This window comes from Lissotriton helveticus, chromosome 7 (assembly GCF_964261635.1).
Source record: "Lissotriton helveticus chromosome 7, aLisHel1.1, whole genome shotgun sequence".
NCBI lineage: Eukaryota > Metazoa > Chordata > Amphibia > Caudata > Salamandridae > Lissotriton > Lissotriton helveticus.
This window is the reverse complement of record NC_136068.1, coordinates 75,915,994-75,936,794: the sequence shown is the minus strand read 5'-3', so window position 1 is coordinate 75,936,794 and position 20,801 is coordinate 75,915,994. Positions and strand designations below refer to the sequence as shown.

The following is a 20,801-nucleotide window of genomic DNA, read 5'->3' as shown; positions in this document are numbered from 1 at the left end:
AAAAAATTCTGACATGCAGTCTCCCAAGATGGCCACTGTAAAAGCACAAATGTTTATCATGCCGGTGAGTTTCTCCTTACGCGTTTCGGGCGTCCCTGCGCCCTTGATCACAGGACTCTGGCAAAGTGGAGGGCAGAATGCCGTTCCTCCAGCTAATAAATTTTCTACCCCGCCCGGGGGCGTGGCTGCAGTTTGCATGCTGGTAGTTGGAGTTCTACTGGTAGTATAGTACTTGCATAAAAACGGCTGCTTGCTCCACAGTAAAACAGTATATTCACCTTGGTAGGTATTTGTTAATTCTGCAGTTGTGGCAATGTTCGAGCTTTGTTGCCTTATTGGAGTAAAGAGCCCTACCAAGTGCGTGGCCTCCCAAGTCTGGTCTCTTCTTTGTCATATTGAATTGCGGCCTGCCAGGGTCGCGGGAGGCCCCCCCGCGCACACAGCGGTGTCCAGCGCCTCACCTTACAGCGCAGCATGGAGCTTGGCTGGATCCCTCTTGCCTCCGGGATTACGAACATTGCCACAACTGCAGAATTAACAAATACCTACCAAGGTGAATATACTGTTTTACTGTGGAGCAAGCAGCCGTTTTTATGCAAGTACTATACTATCAGTAGAACTCCAACTACCAGCATGCAAACTGCAGCCACGCCCCCGGGCGGGGTAGAAAATGTATTAGCTGGAGGAACGGCATTCTGCCCTCCACTTTGCCAGAGTCCTGTGATCAAGGGCGCAGGGACGCCCGAAACGCGTAAGGAGAAACTCACCGGCATGATAAACATTTGTGCTTTTACAGTGTTCGAGCTTTGTTGCCTTATTGGAGTAAAGAGCCCTACCAAGTGCGTGGCCTCCCAAGTCTGGTCTCTTCTTTGTCATATTGAATTGCGGCCTGCCAGGGTCGCGGGAGGCCCCCCCGCGCACACAGCGGTGTCCAGCGCCTCACCTTACAGCGCAGCATGGAGCTTGGCTGGATCCCTCTTGCCTCCGGGATTACGAACATTGCCACAACTGCAGAATTAACAAATACCTACCAAGGTGAATATACTGTTTTACTGTGGAGCAAGCAGCCGTTTTTATGCAAGTACTATACTATCAGTAGAACTCCAACTACCAGCATGCAAACTGCAGCCACGCCCCCGGGCGGGGTAGAACATTTATTAGCTGGAGGAACGGCATTCTGCCCTCCACTTTGCCAGAGTCCTGTGATCAAGGGCGCAGGGACGCCCGAAACGCGTAAGGAGAAACTCACCGGCATGATAAACATTTGTGCTTTTACAGTGTTCGAGCTTTGTTGCCTTATTGGAGTAAAGAGCCCTACCAAGTGCGTGGCCTCCCAAGTCTGGTCTCTTCTTTGTCATATATATATATATATATATACTCATATATATATATATATATATATATATATATATATACTCATACATATATATAAATGCATATATATGCATATATATGTGTGTGTGTAGATAGACCGAGGCACAGGAAAGCAGAAAAACAAACGTGAAGAACACAAAAAGAGGGCAGGGTAGATACACCCTGACCCCCTAGGCCTGCCCAGGTGGTCCCAAAAGGACAAAAAAGGCCCACATTTTTTTTAAAAACCTGGTCTGTTTTTTAAAAATTACCCCCCGGGGGGGACCAAATCGCGGCGGCATAGTAATAAAGAAGTGTGGGGGGTCCACAATCCCCCTCACACTACCCCGGGGACCGCCGCCCCCGGGGCAAAGCAACGCAGCCCCTTGGCGCATACTGGAGGCTCCTGGTGGGCTACTTGGCCCCCAGGGACCCCCAGAATGCAAGGGGAATTAGTTCCTATTCTGCAAACATGCCAGGGGTTGCGCTGCAGAGAGGTGTAAAAAAGGGTGGGGCCTCATTAGACCTCTCTGCAATGCAGCCTCCTGGCGCATACTGCAGGTTCCAGGTGGGCTAGTTGGCCCCCAGGGACCCGCAGTATGCAAGGGGAACTAGTTCCCCCTCTGCAAACACGCCCGGGGGCTGCGTTGCAGAGAGGTGTAAAAAAGGGTGTGGCCTCATTACACCTCTCTGTAATGCAGCTCCCTGGCTTATACTGGAGGCTCCTGGTGGGCTAGTTGCCCCCCAGGGACCCCCAGTATGCAAGGAGAATTAGTTCCTCCTCTGCAAACGCGCCAGGGGTTGCGCTGCAGAACGTTGTAAAAAGGGGGCGTGCCCTCTGAACACCTGCCTGCAAAAACGTAGTAAATCATTATAAATAACAACTAATACATTTAAAAATTGTCATTTAAAAAACTTTTGAAATTAAATGAAAAAACCATAGGTTTCAGGCCTTATATAGTTAGGAATTAGAATTAAAAAAAACTTGCAAATTCACTTAAAAAACCATAGGTTTCAGGCCTTATTTTGGGGCCGATTAGGATGGCGGGTAATCCGCATCCCCCGGGCCGGCGGAAGCCACCGCCGGCCTGGAGGATGCGGATTGACCGCCGCGGCCACAGACAACACCCACCGCCAGATTAGGATGGCGGTGGGATTACGGTGGGACCAGCGGCGGACGGCTGGTCCGTCTGCCGCTGATCCTCAGGGTGTGTAGGGCTCTTTGGTGACGGTGTCTGCAAGACACCGTCAGCCAAATTAGGATGTGCACGGACACATGCTTTTCCGCGGCGACTTTTCCGCCGTGGAAAAGCATGTAGACATTGGTGTTTGGGGGCCCGTTGCGGGACCCCAGGGTGTCAGGGGGTGGGGGGTGCACATGGGTGGTACCTATGGTACCCCCCAACATTTACATGCACAAAGTGGCAGGCACCGCGCGGTGCCTGCCGCTTTGTACATGTAAATGTAAAACATGCAGTTTTAACATTGCGGCGGGTGCTGCTTCAAGCAGCACCCGCCGCAATGTTAAACATACAGGATGTGACTGCCAGGGTGGGGGTCACATCCTAATTTGCACGGTGCGACCGCCGCTGCCCCTACGGACGGTCCCTCCACCTCTGGGGTGGCGGACGGATGCAGGTCTGTCCGCCATCCTGATCGGCCCCATAGTTACGAATTAGCATTTAAAAAACCTTGCAAATTCACTGAAAAAACCATAGGTTTCAGGCCTTATATAGTTAGGAATTAGCATTTAAAAAACCTTGCAAATTCACTGAAAAAACCAAAGGTTTCAGGCCTTATATAGTTAGGAATTAGGTGTATGTGATTGTCACTTGGATGATGTCATCATTAATGTAATCAGTGATGTCATTTGAGATGTCATCAGTGATATCACTGACCATGTCATGAATGATCTAATATGTGACATCATCAGCAGTGGATTGCGGGTGCGCGAAATATAGTTAGTACAACTAACTATTTAGGAGCAATTTCAATGGTTTTGTATGAGAGAAATGTCCAGCTAACTATGACACCCCTAAAACTTATAGTTTTTTGAGTGAATTTCAAAGGTTTTTTATAAGCTAATTCCTAACTATATAAGGCCTGAAACCTATGGTTTTTTGAGTGAATATATATATATATATATATATATATATCGACAAACCATCCCTCGAAAAGAAGAACGCGGAGGCCAAGGGGATTTCAGGTCAAACAGCTGGTTTATTCCTCACTTCTGCAATGGCGGCGAATGCATTTCGGCATTTGTAGCCTTCCTCAGCGCCCAACAAAGCAGCATGTCCTGTCACGAAATGTTCCTTCCTGTAGAAATCAATGTTCCAGCACCTGGCGCTCCTCCCCCTAATGGAGTCGACACATCCTGTTGGAGTTCGTTACAATGCCGGACTCCAACTCCCAGAAGGCACTGTACCGGCACGATTGGGTCGATGGTATATATATATATATATATATATATATATATATAATATCCCAGGTCGCTTCACAGCAAAGAAATTGCGCACTCGGGAATCTTTTCAGCAAAAGGGTTTATTTCCAATTACCACGCTACGCGTTTCGACACGAGTTGCGTCTTGATCACATGCGAACCACCCATGAGAGAGTGGCTTGATATGCAAACACAGTAAAGTAAACCTAGAAGAGGTAACTTAAAAAGTGTATAAACATCAGGCATGTATGCGAGGGGGGGCGTGGCTAAGCACGCAATGGCGACGGACGCTCTTGGGTAGAGCTCCGCTACCGGCTCCCCTTCCCTGAGCCAATTATCCGGCAATACTGACCGGGGCCGCCCGAAACCTTGAGCGGACCCCCCCGGAACCCGCCGAGGCGCATCTGGAGGACTTTTGTGTCCGAGCACCGACGGACCCTACCCCGACCTCTCCCACAGCCCTCTTGCGGGGCGAGGCGCTCCCAGGCCGGCGACACAATCAAGGGAGACCGGGGCTTGGGCCCAGGGAACAGGCCCGACGGCCCACCTTCTCCGAGCTGCCCGGACCCCGCGAGCTGCCCGCTGCCTTGTCGGGTGGACCCGCCGGTGGTCCGGAAGACGCCCTGCACTACTGTGGCCAGCGAGGGACGAGCCCAGACTGCGGGGAGACCAGGCGTCCCCCGTTCGCGCCGAGGACCCCAAGCGCGGCCCGCCCTGGACCGAGGTGAGGAGTGGCGGGGCAGTGGTCGACCCGGGGGGGAAGGCAGGGGAGGGCGGTTGCCCCAAACAGCGGACGGCCCCCCCCCGGAGGGACCACATAGCAACCGGCGCCACCCAGGGAGCCCGCCGCGCTGAGGCGGACGTCGAGGGGCCGGCAAGAGGCGGCAGCCCCCGCACTAGACGCTGAGGGCCTGGGACCCTGTCCGGGGGGCTGCGTCACCTTCGAGAGCTGAGCGGCCGTCTCTCCACCCCTCACACTGTGGACACACGGGGGGAGCACCGGCGGACCCCCCCCCCGGGGAGGCGAAGGCTACCGGAGTGGCAGTGAGGCATGAGTGAAGTGTGGCCAGGGCCCAGACCAACCTGCCCAGCTCGCACGGGCGTGCGTGTCACATACGCCCCCTCAGCCATTGCAACATTCGGGCCGGTGTGGTGGGGCGACAAGGCGAAACACCCCCTGGGGGACCCCCTCCCCTCCCCCCCCCCCCCCCCACGGGGGCAACAACGACGGCCTAATCCGAGGGAATAGCCGACACTCGCAGAGTTCCACACCCGAGAGTGCAGCGCATCCGGGGACGCCATCACTGGAGAGGCACCGGGGACTACCCTGCCGGACGGGCGCCACCCGCACATGTCCGGGGGAGTGCGGACCCGCACCGGGACTGGTGGGGCCCTGCCGAAAGGGAAAGCGGGCAGACCGCTCCACAAAATGGCCGCCGAGCAACTGGCTTCGAGGCTTGACAGCGTGCTGGCAGCGGTGGAACGAATGGAACAGTCCCTCCAGCAAACTAGAACCTCCCTGGAGTCCAAAATCGATGGGGTCGCAGTGGACCTGACCCTCCTGCGCGACGACCACAGGAAATTGTCCGACCGAACCAAGACCCTGGAAGGCGCAGTGAAGGAGATCGAGCCCAAAGTCACTCAGGCAGACAGGCAACTGCAGGACCTCCTGAACAGAGTGGAGTTCCTGGAGGACAGGGCTGAGGACGCAGAAGGGAGGGCGAGGCGCAATAACATCCGCCTTGTGGGGGTTCCTGAAAAATGGGAGGGGGCCCGCCCGGCCCAACATGTGGAAGACTGGCTGCGGACACTACTGCCCGAGGGTTCGCTGTCGCCTCACTTTGTTGTGGAACGCGCTCATCGGGTGCCAACGCGGCCCTACACCACCGGCGCCAACCCGAGGCCGCTACTCTTCAGGATACTGAATTACAGAGACAGAGACACGGTGCTGCGAGAGGTCCGGCGATTGGGTGAGGTACGCATAGATAATGCGTCGATCATGTTCTTCCCCGATTACACCCTCCAGGTACAGCGCCAGAGACACGACTTCATGGAAGTGAAGAGGAGGTTGCGCACCGCGGGCCTCAAGTACTCCCTCCTATTCCCTGCCAAGCTGAGAGTGGTGGCAGGGGATAACACTTACTTCTTTAGCACGCCTGTGGAGGCCAGTGAGTGGCTGGACGGGGGCACGGACACGGCACCCAAACACTCTCGAGGGGGCGAGACGAGGACCAGGCTACGAGGACCGCGATGCCGCCGCAGACACAGGACCCAACAGTCCCAACGCGGGGAGGAGGGGGCGCGACACTCTCCCCCACTGGACCAGATGCTCCGAGAACAACGCGATGCATTACAGGCGGTTTCTCGAATGAGCAACTCACCCTCCCAAGAGACAGCCCAGGAGGACGGCCAACCGCCGGTACCAAGTGACGACGACGAGGCCATATATGGGATCCCGAACTCACAAATCTCGGTGGAACTACCTATAGTCACGCCGCAAACCTCTGACTTGGTCCACTGATTCTGGAGGCACCGTTTGTTTTTGATCTTGCCGGAACGATGAGAGGGCTGGCGGAGGTCGGCTGGACGATGATGCGCGACTGGCGCCCGCCGCCGCTGGGGCCGTCTCCCCCCCCACCCCCCCCCCCCCCCCCCCCCCCCGCCAGCTGACTGGACAGTGGACACCTGGAACAGTGAGTAATGCCCTTGTGGCACTGATGGTAAGCAGGGCGGGACATACAGGGGTGGTCAGTCAGCACACACCCGCACCTGGCTACACGAACGATGGGTTGCTCGGAGTGTTGGACTGTGGTGGGCGGCCACTAACACCCTGTATCGTGTGGCTCAGGGAGGAGACCTGCTTCCCCTAACAGACTATATATCCTTTTTTGCCGAACTTGTGCTTAGCACGCACTGCCCCTTAGATAAGTAAAACTGTTCCTCTCCCTTGAGAGCATGGACGGTGGCCCGTTCCGCCACTGCCCTTTTGGTATTTTAGTGGGGATAGCCCGCTGTTGGTTGTTGTTCTTCATTGTTTTTTTTCCCTGTCCTAATGTCTTCCTGAACTTTGCTGAGTGTGCTGCGAGGGGTGGGAACGGGAAAGCTGGGAGGGCCGCTGCTGGGTCAATTGGTGGAGCCGCCCCTGTTGGGTATGTCAGGGAGGGATGTATATTGCCACAATGTCTACCGTAAAAATATGTACATGGAACATTAGAGGTATGCACACTCCCGCGCGCAGGTATCAGATCTACTCCTACTTGAAAAGGCAGAACGTGCAGGTCGCGCTATTGCAGGAAACACACCTGAGTGGGGCGGAGGTGACAGCGCTGAGGCGAAGATGGAGGGGACAACTGTACGCCACCGAGTACTCCTCGTATGCCCGCGGAGCACTGCTGTGGGTGAAGCCGGGCACTCCCTTCGTAATGTCAGAGGTACACTTGGATGCGGAGGGGAGGTATGTCCTAGTGAAGGGTCGCATAGACGGGCAACCAGTGGTCCTGGCGTCCATTTACGCGCCGAACACAGATCAGGGCACCTTCCTAGCGCGCATCTCGGAGAAATTGGCGCCCTGGCACGGCGTCCCATGGATACTGGGAGGCGACTACAACACGGTGCTAGACCCTGTGTTGGACCGCTCGGTCCCGCCTAGGCCGGAGGCAACATCCCAGGGGGCCACGAGAGCACTCACACAGTGGGCAGCACAGTGGGACCTGAGGGATGCATGGCGTGCACACAATCCTGACGCTCAGGTGTACTCCTATTTCTCGGGAGCGCATAAGTTACACGTACGCCTTGATAGGTATATGGTGTCCACGGAACTGCTGCCGCACATCACTGACTCCCAGTACCTGGGTCGGACGCACTCGGACCACAACCCCCATACACTACACTTGGCCTGGGAGCGCCCGCGCCCACCTATCCCCACATGGCGACTGCAACCTGCATTACTGCTAGATGCCCCCTTTAGAGACTCCCTGCAGGCCTGCGTAGCACAATACTTCACTGACAACTCAGATACAGCATCCTCCCCGAGAGTAGAGTGGGACGCATTCAAGGTGGTGGTAAGGGGACACTGCTTGAGCACCCAGGGAGGCATACGGTGGAAGTTGGAAGAGGACTTGCGCAGGGTGGAAGCGGACCTACTTGGTGGGGAACAAGAGGCGGTGGGGGGCGCAGGAGACCGGCTGCGGGCGGCCCGGGCGGAGCACGAAACACTACTGGAACGGCTGCGGCACGTCAACTTTGCGGCCCATTCGGCGCGGGTACATCAACACGGTGACAAGCCCGGTAGGCTATTGGCCTGGTTAGTCAGGCAGGAGGAACGCACGGAGCCAGTATCCGTCATCCGCACGGCTGAGGGAGAGCTAGTGTACACCCAAGGCAGGATCCATCGAGCGTTTGTGGGGCACTATCAGGCCCTATACCAGTCGCACCTGAGGGTCTCTGCGCCCTACATAGCAGAATACCTGGCGGGTGTCCCACTGCCCTCCCTTATCGGCTCGCAGCAGGACGCCCTGGGGGCGCCCTTCTCTCCGGACGAAATGCGCGAGGCCATCTTCGCACTGTCCAACGGCAAATCGCCTGGCCCGGATGGGCTACCCGCCGAATTCTTTAAGGCGTGCTCGGACGTGCTGGTTCCGGAGCTGCTCAAATTATACCGCACTGCGATGGAGGAATCCGCACTCCCGGACTCACTCAACGAGGCAAACCTCGTCTCGCTGTTGAAACCGGGCAGGGATGGCGCGCTCATGGGATCCTATAGGCCGTTGGCCATGCTGAATACCGATTATAAAATATTCACCTCCCTCCTGGCCCGCCGCTTGGCCCTGGAGGTACCAACCCTGGTACACGAGGATCAAAACGGCTTCATGCCGGCGCGGAGCACGTCTCGTAACCTACGCCGCCTCTTCCGGATTCAGGAAGCAGCCTTGACACATTGGCCTAGATCGGGGTGTCTGGTCCTAGACCTGGAGAAGGCCTTCGATTCAGTTGAATGGCCATACCTGGGGGCAGTCTTGGACAGATTCGAGGTGGGAGATGCCTTTGCTGACATGGTTGGGCTGCTCTACCAGAGGCCCAGTGTCCGAGTGAGGACGGGCGGGCTGTTGTCGGAGCAGATCAGAGTGCGCAGAGGCACCAGGCAAGGTTGCCCCCTGTCGCCCCTCCTTTTCTCGCTGGCCATTGAACCACTAGCGGCTCTGCTGCGGGACAGGGGTGCGGAATGGGGGATCCCATTGGCTGACGGAACACACACGGTCTCACTTTATGCAGACGACCTGCTGCTTTATGTGCGGGACCTCACCGCGGTACCGGCCGAGCTATCGGATATCTTCCGAACCTTCGCGGACGTATCGGGCCTCAGGGTCAACTGGGCCAAGTCCGGAGTATACTCGTTCAGCCGCGACCAGGAGGAATGTGATGTGCACCTTGGAGGGGCCCGGCTTGCTTGGTACCCGACCACGTTTAAATACCTGGGGCTGCACATCTACAGAGACCCACAGGACATACTGGAGGGCAACCTGGTGCGCGCCATTTCCTCCCTGCGGGCCCAGATGTCCTTCTGGAAAACTTTGCCGCTGAACGTGCCCAGCCGAATAGCTCTCTCCAAAATGATAGCGCTCCCCAGGTTACTCTATCACTTCGCGAATATCCCTACGTATGTCCCTGCACGGATATTCCGCGACCTGGAATCGATGCTTCGCGGCTTGATCTGGAACGCGGGGCGACCACGAGTGGCGCTGGCTAAACTGTACTCCCCGACTGCGGAGGGTGGATTGGCCGTCCCCAACATGGAGCTGTACTACCTGGCTGCCCAGCTCCAATGGGTGACGTACTGGCTCAGCGATACGCACCTAGACGACACGGCCACTGCGGACCACCAATGGACCCACCCCCGGGTTTGCGCCCTGTTTCATCCATTAACCAAAGGACCCCGTCCTCTACCCTTGCATTTGGCCGTGGCCCGCAAATGCTTTCTCCGGAGCCTGAAGCTGACACGAACTGCCACACCATATGCTCCTGCCCTCCCCCTGCTGGGCACCCCCAGGAGGAGTGGGATGGTCACGCAGCGCAATCTAGACTGCTGGGTCACAGCCGGAGTAGAGACCATGGGCGACCTGTATGCTGACGGGGCCCTCCTCCCATTTGCGGAACTGTCGGAAACCACGGGACTGCCGGCTGGGCAATTCCTACTCCATGCGTCGGTACTGCGGGCATACACTGACTCCTGGGGAGACGTCCGGGATGAGCCGCCGGTACATCACCTGCTCCAATATCTACATGTAATGGGCAGGGGCGCACACATCACGCATTGGTTAGCACAGGCGCTTCTCATCCACACGCAAAAACCCACAACACAGATCAGGGCTAAATGGGCGGCGTACCGAGGGAGGGAATGGACGGACAAGGAGTGGAACCTGGTCCTAGCCAGTCCCGTGAACGTCCCCCGCAATTCCCGCTTTCGTGTCATTCAACTGTACATACTGCACCAGGCATACCTAACGCCGGATAGAATAAACAGATACTTCGCGATTGACACTGCCGTTTGTCCCAGATGTGACCTGCTGGGTGCGGATATCATACACATGCTTTGGCACTGCCCAACCCTGACCGCGTACTGGGGGGAGGTGACTTCACTCCTGAATCACAGCACGGGCCCGGGTTTGCCGGACACGTGGGAGGCGTGCATTCTTGGACTCTACAAAAGAACCAAACTGAACAAACCACAGGCACGGTTCTGGGACCTGGGCCTCATCACGGCCAAGCGCTTGCTTACAAGGCATTGGAAACGGCGAGAACCGCCTACCCCGAAACACTGGTTCACATCCTTTACTAACTGGGCCGGGGCGGAGGGCACGGCGCTTCGCAGGGAGGAGATAGCGGGTCTGCGGCAGTTCCCGATCGCACAGCTCTGGGATGGCTTCCTGGGGTCCCTGCAGGGGGAGGGCGCTGTCAGGGGGCTCACGTAGGATGGGCGACACCGGCGGTGAGCCACGAGGGCTCCAACTCTATTGCAGGGACCATCACCCGCGGCGGCGCCCCCCCCACCCCCCGACACAGACATGGCTTACTCAGCGTGCAGGCTTCAGGCACGGTCCGACGCCCACGCAGGCGCCCACTGGCGGTCATCGCCCAGCAAAACGCCCACAGCACAGAACTGCCGGCACTGCCCCCGCAAGCGCACTCTACCCCCCCCCCCCCCCCCCCCACCCCCTTTCTCATATTTGTTCACATGTTTGTAGTATCGGATCCCTGCTCACTGGTGGTGGCCTTTCCAACCCCCCATGTTACGGTGGGTAGAAACCGTCAACGGCGCCCCAGGTGGCGACCACAGGCGTAGACGCCGCTTGATACACTGACAGCGAGGCCACTACACCTGACCGCTACATGCTCCGTTGATCAGGCCGGCGACCGGCGAAACACCATGGCCCCGAAGGAGCTGTCCCACTTTAGGCCCGAAGACACTTGCACATGTACACCAATGACCCCCTGCCGTACTGTAACATCATCGACACATACCACACTGTTCAGAGGTGTCTCCTATCTACACTGCGCGACTGGGACGGACTTGATGTGGGGAAGTCACGATAGGAAAGTTGAAACATGCCGATACGAACTGTTTTGTTTAGTTTGCTGTATTCATGGCTTAGTTCTAGAAACACTGAAAAATAAGACGTCATTTATGGACCTATTCTTTTCTTGATTTCTGGCAATGGGACTATGTCATTTATGACTTAATGTACCGGGGACAACTGGGGCGCAATGACACGCCCTCATATGCAGCATTGCACCCTCACGATTTACGGTTCCTTTGCGGCCGGCCCGCTCGGTTGTAGGCTTTGCTATATGTAATGCACCCTTGAGCTTTAATAAACGTCTTCAAAAAAAAAATAATAATAAATCAGGCATGTATGCGAGGCAGAAATACCGCCATCTTGTAATGGAGTAAAGAAGTACCATTTATGCTACTGTTACAACCTGGGCCTCAAAAGACTTAACTGAAAAGATATACTCGGCAAGATCTCAGTTTGACCCATGGGGAATTTCCATCATAAAACACACGCACCTAAGGTATCCCTACCCCTTGCAAAACAGTACCTGCACCAAAAAAAGGGAAAGGAAAATACAGGACGCCCAATCACTTGTCTGCGAGGTGCTCGGGCCTCCTCGCCAGTACTTTCTAGGTCCCCCGCGTCAAACATCCTGCAAGTACCAGGTCATTACATCTCTGACAACACGGACTGGTCTTGGATACCCAGGGTCCTGAGTAATAAATCTACCTAACCTTGACTCAAACCAGGGAATGTATAATAAGAAGCCCCCTCAGAAGGTAAAAAAGCCAAGTAGCGTTTCAGTTTGTTCATGGAACGTGCATGGCTTCCAAGAAATGGCGCATGATCATGCAACGCTGGGCTTTTTTCAACAACAAGACATAATTTTAATCCAGGAGTCATGGAAATTAATTCAAACTTCAATCCCAGGTTTTAAAGAACTCTACATATTTGCGGAACGCCTCTCAGCCTTTGGGCATTCTCGTGGTGGCTTATCGACCTATATAGCCCAAAGATACAATTGGGTATCAGAAGAGCTGGACGTGGGTTTAAATTGAGTTCAAGTGACCAGAATTTCAGAATCTGCCCCATCCGGGACTCAATTGTGGCAATTTATACTATTTAATGTCTATATCCACCCAGACAGAAAGTCACAAAAGGAGAAACATGCAAGCTTACTGGCATTAATTAAAGTAATGCAAAGATCCTATTCACATTGTCCTTTGTTTATTTCTGGGGATTTCACAGTGTCCTTTCAGGAGAAAATATGGAGATGGCGAAGACGTCAGTAACCAGCCGTGGAAAAAATCTAGCGGCCAGTCTAAAAGAAGCAGGTCTGTCAATCCTGAACGGCAACATAATGGGAGACATGCCTGCAGGTGTCACTTATTTGAGTGGCAGGGTTAACTCCACAATTGACTACACTATTGTAAGCGACGAACTACTTCCATACATTGATCTATTCAAAATAGTACCACGAGTTGAAAGTGATCACTTCCCCCAAACAATAAGCTTGAACATCTCACCAACCAACGCGCCAAGAATGACCTCCCTTCTATGCCACGCTTCTAAGTTTACTCTAAAAAAACTAAAGTGGCGTGGTGAAGGGTTGGGCAGAATTGAGGCCTTCGTGAAAGCCCAGCTGGTTAATCTAGGGATCCAAAAGGAGGAAGACCGAGTCTTAAACTGGGAGAAAATGATACTGGATCTTCTGCAAAAGTTTCCAGCAAGGACGTGGAACCAGAGTAGTGCCAATTGTAAGAAGGAGCCCTGGTTTAATATGGACCTAAGTGCTAAAAAAAGAAAGGTTGCAAAGGAGGTACGAGCACTTGCCAGTCAAAAAAATAAGATAGCGGGGACAGTGACAAACAAATCTAACCTAAGGGAAGCAAGGAGCATCTACAGAAAGGCCGTGAGGGTCGCAAAGGCCACGTATAAAGAAAACATTTGGAACAAACTCCTAATTGCGGGAAAACAACCTAATAGTCGTGACTTCTGGGGAATCATAAATGATCTAAATCAAAGAACAAATCTCCAACAGGAAGCAGGAGTCGGAGCAGATACTTGGACCCGCCATGTGCAATCTTTATACAGAGAAATAGAGCAAGTCTCCGAGAAAAGTTTATGGGCAATACAGGAAGTTGTGGACAAACAGAATGGAACTAACTATAAGGAAAGACCGGAGCTCAAGGAAGACACAAAGGGGGAAATTGAGTTGGCCGATCTAATAAACAAAAAAGATTTAAGGTCGATTATATCAAGATTGAAGCCAGAAGGAGCCGCAGGCCCGAATGGGCTGCCAAATGCTATCTTTAAGCACGATCAAGACCTGTGGCTAGAGACTTTAACTCTCTTATTTAACCACATATATAATAAACAAGCAGACGTTCCCACATCTTGGAAAGGAAATATTATCCACCCGATATTCAAGCACGGAGATCATCGCAATCCAACAAATTACAGACTGATATCCTTAATTGATGTGGAGGCTAAGCTCTATGCCTCCTGCTTATTACTTGAGCTACAAGCCTGGCTAGGAGTAACCAAGATAATTCCCAAATATCAAACTGGCTTCAGGCAAGGAATGGGGACAATAACAAACTTAACTTGTCTGTCACTCCTAATGGACAGCGCGGCAGCCAAGGGAGCCCGGCTGTATGCCTGCTTCATCGATATCAAGTCTGCTTTTGACCGAGTGAACAGAGAGCGCTTGTGGGGTAAATTAAAGAGCTGGGGCCTGCCAAACCAACTTTTACAAGCTATAATAGCCCTATAGCGGAACACCTGGGCAAGAGTGAAACTGGGTAAAGGGGGCAGTACAACCAGGAGCATTCCTACGCATCAAGGTTTAAAACAAGGATGTGTACTAGCCCCTACCCTGTTCAACCTTTTTCTTTCTGACCTCTCAAGTGCTTTGGAATCGGCAGAAAATCATCCTCCATTTTTGGCTAACAACCCAATATATTTTTTGCAATATGCAGATGACATAGTTCTGTTGAGTAAAACACCTATCGGCCTACAAAGAGCCATTAACAAATTGTCATCTTACTTGGATCGGGAACGACTGGAATTAAACAAAGACAAAACAAAAGTGGTACGCCTAGTAGATCCGCAAAAACTTAAATACAAATGGACGGCAAAGGGGGATATAGTAGAAGGACAAAAGTCATACAAATACCTGGGAATAACAATATCAAAAGGTGGAAATCATAAGGAGCATAAAGCAGTAATTCAAGCAAAAGCCCAAAATCTGATTTTTGCGTATCGATCTTTGAAAGGAAAAATGGACTGCCCAAACCACAAGCACCTTTTAAAAGTCATGGCAGCTCAAATTCTGCCCACCTTATCCTATGGCCTAGTTACTTGGTGTGGCAAGGAGGCCGATTTTCTAAACGACCTACAGATTAAAATCTATAAAGCGGTCTTCAATCTCCCAAAATCCGCCTCAGTTTCCCAAGTCAGGCTTGAATTTGGACTGCAAAATCAGCGTTTCCGGAGCATGAGCGGCTTCGTGAAAATCTGTAACAAACTTCGATCCGCAGATCCAGATACAATGGACTGGCTTAGTTGGGAAGAAATCAAACATCGGGCGGAGAATGATCCTGGAAACACATGGGGGAAGTACCTGAAACACTGCGTGGAAAATCTGAACCTGGAACTAGCCTGGAAAGCTGGGACAGACAAATCAACCCTAAGCAGACTAGCCAACGGGGCAGCGAAAAGGAAATCCTTTTTGGAGGATAAACATTCCCTTGCAAATCGTCGTCACGGTTGGACCATCATTAACTCTTTTACAACACTAAAACCTCTTGCATATCTTACATCCCATTTCAATGGTAATTTAAAAAAAGCTTTCACAGACTATAGGATGGGCATGCATGTCTCAAAAGACTTACTACCCTCTTGGAAACACACCTATCAGTCGGAGCAATTTCGACTCTGTGGATATAAATATAAAACTTTAGCCCATTTTTTCTGTGTATGTCTGGTACTGATAGGACAGAGACGACAATATTTGAAATCTATTTTTGAAGAGATGAACATTCGCTCATGCAGACATGCAGTCACAAGCTGGTTGGGAGGTTCCTCCTCAATTTTGATTTGCCGGGGAGTCAAATTTCTGGCAGTGCTTAAGAGAATGTGAGCAGGGGGATTATCGTGATGAAAGACCAGCAGGGAAACCGTTACTCCAGGGTCGCATAGTGGGAAAAGAAAAAGAGACCCGGAGATAGACTGATTAGTGCCCGAGGAAGTTCCTTCTATTGTTTTTTAATCTGCATCACTTTTAACAGTATCTGATCTTGAGAAGCATCAATTTAAGAAATGGTATTAACTTGCATTTGTTATTTTATTATGCAAATTTGTAATAATTGTAATTAATTATGCAATAAAAATTTTTGACTTTGACTTATGCTCAATTGGAGCGCCATTGAAACAAAAGTGAAGCAAACATGCCTACCAAAGCCCATAAGTTAGCTATACCTCGGGAAATCCCAGGTAAGCATAACATTTCATGTAATGCGATGATACAAAAAGAATTACAGAATTGATAAACATTTGTAAAGGTCAAGTGCCTAACATAATTACGTGTATCTTATCATACATTGAGTATTGTAAGGCAATTCATTCTTTATGTAATATTGCAGGAATAGATAATTCTTTCGGTCTAGTGCCAATAAAGAACATAATTGCATGAAGTGGGCTGATAAAACAGATTATCTAATTTTTTCGGTCGCCTCCTTCCCGAAAAACCTTGTGTGGTCCGCCGAATCATGTGCGCCACCTGACTCGGGTGTATGGATCCCAGAAGGACCCTGTTTTGACTTTTCACATATATATATATCTTACTTTACATTAAACAAAAAATTCGAAAATTCACTGAAAAACCCCAAGGTTAAAGTCACATTATACATAGGTTACAATGTATGTTGAAATGTGACATTTTCAACAAAAAAGCACACTTAAATTTACCAGCTATAATTATATCAGGTAAATAAGATATTTAATTAGTATGTCAACTCCAAGTCAGAAACCAACCCCCGCCATGCACAGCCTTTGGCCCGATGCGGCATAAGGTTGGCCCCAGGGCCTAGCCAAGGACCACAGGCGTCCGACCCTGCACCACAGAATAGACTTTAGCTGTGCGCACATGGGGGTTGACCCTACGTCAAATTCCTCTGCAGACAACTGACTGCACCGTGCATGTCATTCAGCACGGTATAGGCAGTGCATAGTAGGGTTGGGTGAGGGACTGGCCTCTCCACAAAGACCTCTATAGTGTGCAAAGGCTGTGTTTTGCAATTATTGATGAGGAAACTGTGCATGGCAGGGGCGCAAGTTAAAGTTATCTTAGTGCACAAATATGATCAGAAATCTCCAGAAATTCACTGAAAAAACAAAGGTTAAACTGCCATTATAGTTAAGTAAGGTTATAAGAGTAAAACCCTGCCCTACCGCAAGTTCCCATGAAATTGAAATAACAATCCTCGCCACTCTTTCTGGAAAGACACTCTATTGGTTGGACAAAATATTATATTTAGGCCCTCCACTTAACTTCCCTGTGAATGAAGTGTACAAAAATCCAATCTCATATTCAGAAGATCAAACATAATATCTGGAATGGTTCAAAACCTGACAAGGTTTGGACCTGCCACTACAAAGATATAAAAATACATGTTTACATGTGTGAAGTTCTGTTTCTAACATGTTAGATCTGCCTGGGGCCACATTAACAAAGACACATTGTAACATAGGCAACAGGTTTGAAGCAGATACTACAGGTGCAACATGTCTGACCTGCCTCATACAAGGTGGCTGCACTTCATTGTGCAAGTTATTCATAGAACTGAAGCCAACGAGGGCAGACAAACCACACACCACCAGCCCCTCGCTGCTCATGTCAAAAAAGTTGCTGTATAAGGTGAACCGGGGGGTCCAGCAGAGCATGATTGGAACCCTTAGAATAGTAACGATGGTGTGCAAAATGTCAACAAAATAAATGAATGAACCACTCCAATGCCTGTCTAGTTATTTAAATTTCTGTTGTATCGCAAACAGCATAGCAACAACAAACTTGGTAGAAGTGCTTTGTAAATTATACAGTGTTTATTTTTGGACGCTCTGATTCCCCCTGGTATTTTTGTTTCCAGGTGGTTTCATCGCGACATCAGCGGCCTGGATGCTGAGGCGCTCCTGAAGAACCGAGGGGTCCATGGCAGCTTCCTCGTCAGACCAAGCCGGAAAACCCAGGGTGACTTTACCTTGTCTGTGAGGTGAGGAAGGAGGCCCTCTCCATTCTCTAATACATTCTCCTACCTAGGAGTACTCTTTGACTCCAAATTATCTTGGGCCCCGCAACTGGCTAAGAAAAAAAGTGATGTGACTAAGGTTAATTCTTCCATTTTTAATTTTGCTTCAAAGCTTGGAAAAAAGCCTGTGGCTGCTATGATCAAATTATATGACGCATAATCTGTTGCTACAGCAGCATATGGGAGTGAGCTTTGGGGCTATTTGGCTGGGGAACAACTTCAGACCACAGAGAATTCGTTTTGTGGTCCATGAGGAACTAGGAGTGGGGTATTTGAGCGATATCCTGTCCCTACGACCTCTGCTATGCTGGCTGAAAATGTGGTTATGTGAAGAAATTCCCCTAACACATCTAATTGTTAATGACTTTATGGCCCTTGAGAACGCGCCGGGCACTCCCTGGCTGAATTATCTAAAAACATGTTTCACTGAAATGGGTCGCCCTGACTTGTTGGAATGTCCGTCAAGAATTGTAAAGGCGGACATTGATCTAGTCAAGCAGGTGTTTCTCCAGCGTAAGAAGGCTGAGAGGGAGGCCGCTGAGTTACAAAAAGTTAGTGTAAGGAAATTTATCATGGTTAAAACATGTTTGACAACAGAGCCTTATCTACTCGGCACTTTCAGTACCCACGATAAATTTATGCTAACAAGATTTAGATTTAACCTGTTTCAACATCTGCTTATTAGACCTAAAAAGGAGAGCTTCAGCAAAAATGTATCACCCTGTGGCTGCGACGGAAAGTCTCCACAGGACATGATGCATTTTATGTTTTTATGCAGATTTTATGAATTCCCTCGTAAACGCTTTTTAATTGCTCTTTTAAAAAAAAAGAATTTTAACCAGATACGACCAGCCTTTTTATATTTACAATTGCTACACAGTAATAGTGTCCTTCAAGTTCTTGAATTTTTAAAACTGGCTCTTAAACTGCGATTGTGTTTGGACCAATGAATGAATTAATGTATGTAATGTTTTCAGTTTTTCTGCTGTAATTTTATACTATTCACAGATAATTGTAGAATGTACTGTATGTTGTAATGCACTTTTATGGTTGATATACACCGAATAAAGTTTCCTTTGATTTGATTTGATTTGAGGCCCTCTCCTATCCAGTCCCTCCCCTGCTGCTAAGTCCTCTCCCCACTAACCCTTTCCTTTCACCTCCCAGGGTGGGCAACAGAGTTACTCACATACGCATCCAGAACACGGGGGACTATTATGACCTGTATGACGGCGAGAAGTTTGCCACCCTCGCCGAGCTGCTGGAGTTCTACACAAAGGAGTATGGGAACCTGCAGGACAAGGATGGCACCCTCATCGAGCTCAAGTACCCCGTGAACTGCTCCGACCCAACCTCAGAGCGGTAAGTGGCTCTAGCTCCTGACCTATTTGGACCTCGTTAGAGAGCACACCATAAAAACCAAAGATCTTCAAAGTCTAAGGGCCTGATTTAGATCTTGGTGGATGGGTTATTCTGTCACAACTGTGACGGATATCCTGTCTGCTGATATAAATCCCTAAGGATATAATGGCGTTTATATTTCGGCAGATGCTGTGATGTAGTAACCCGTCCGCTACGATCTAAATCGGGCCCTAAATATTTCCAGCTGAGGCTTCAAGGAGGCAGCCAGCAAAGTAAAAAGTTTGTCCTCTCACGGAAGTTTCAATCATAGACATTGATCAATAATAAGGGGTTCCAGAATGTGTCTTTGTTTGATGTCTGTTTGGGTTGTACACCCTGTTATGAAACGATCCCTTTAACATTTTATGACTAAATACCTTCCATGCCAAAAGAAAAATGTCAGTCAGTGGGTGAGTCTCCAGGTGGCCATAATCTATCAAATGCAGAAGAGGCCATCAGATTTATTTTATTTTTATTTTTAAAGTTTTGTAAAGCGCTAACAAAAACCCGAAGGGTATCAGAGCACGATGTTTGGGAGTCCCAGTATGAACACAGGAAGACCCGCAAGGGCCTGCAGAGCTTGAAGTTTTATTTTAAAGACACATCACAGTTGTGAGACTTTTAATTCCTTGCTCCCTTTTTACAAATAATTGTTCATTTTTTGTCACTACAAATAGAAAGGCCTTAACCGAAGCATTGTCAAAAGTGTTTAGCAGATAATGGATTGCCTGTGTGTAGCATTAAATGTGAAGTTTAATTGTAAGTAAAGACGTCACTTCCAAATTAGAAGAAATATCAGGAGTCTGTCTCACATGGGGGCCCATTAGGATGGCAGGCGGGCGGACACTCGTGGTACTAGGGACCGCCCGCCATAAGGGTGGGGGTCCCGTCGGCAGCATTAGGATGCGCCCGCCACAGTGGCGGGCGCATCCCGCATGCCTACCATTGTGGCGGGCGGTGCACTCAGCACCGCCCGCCACAATGGCAGGAAAGCATGCTGTGCAATTCCATGCACAGCATGGCAGGCACGCGCGGTGTCTGCCATGCTGTGCATTAAACTGCTGGGGGGTACCATAGGTACTCCCCATGTGCACCCCCTGGAGTCCCTGGGGGCCTGCAACGGGCCCCCGCAGGGATTCTCCGCATGCATTGCCGCCACAGAAAGGCATCCACAATTGCCCATCATAATATGGCTGGCGGTGTCTGATAGACACCGCCACCATATTATTCCGTCCGCCGAGGTCCCCCCCCCGCCATACTAATATGGCAGGGGGAAAACGAATGCGGATGTCGGGTGGAAGCCACCGCCAGCCTGGCAGGGGCAATCCGCCCGACATCATAATGGACCCCATGATCTCTTGATTCAATCGTCCATTCCCCAGGCAAGTTTGTGCATGAATGCAATTCTTCCGTTCTTTGCTCATATTGAGATAGTACTCACTCTTTTCAGGATAGTACTCACTCTCACCAAGATACCACTCACTCTTCAGCTCTCACGACTTTCTTCTGTAGTGAAGAGCAATTTTGTGACCAGGCGGCGTAGGGGAAATGTCAGATTGCATAAAATAATGTCTCATCTTTTCAAACATATTCTGTGTCCCCGAGACATAAAATTGTTCATTAGGGCATGTTTCCATAACACCTTCTTCTGGACCCAATACATATTTCTTAGATGCAGAAGTGATGTGTTTTTGGCATTTGTTATCCTTGTTGAGTAGAGGATCCAGTGATAAAGTCACAACAGTT

At 50.7% G+C, this 20,801-nt stretch overlaps 1 protein-coding gene across 3 annotated transcripts in view; it reads left to right on the top strand.

Moving 5' to 3' along the window:
* The window catches only part of LOC144768106 (tyrosine-protein phosphatase non-receptor type 6-like), an 848,841-nt gene that overhangs the window by 162,595 nt on the left and 665,445 nt on the right, over positions 1–20,801 (top strand). For all 3 annotated transcript variants that reach the window (XM_078651512.1, XM_078651513.1, XM_078651514.1), the window contains 2 exons: positions 17,496–17,618; positions 18,822–19,016. In XM_078651512.1, coding sequence (XP_078507638.1) covers positions 17,496–17,618; positions 18,822–19,016 — 318 coding nt within the window. The remainder of the gene's footprint in view (positions 1–17,495; positions 17,619–18,821; positions 19,017–20,801) is intronic.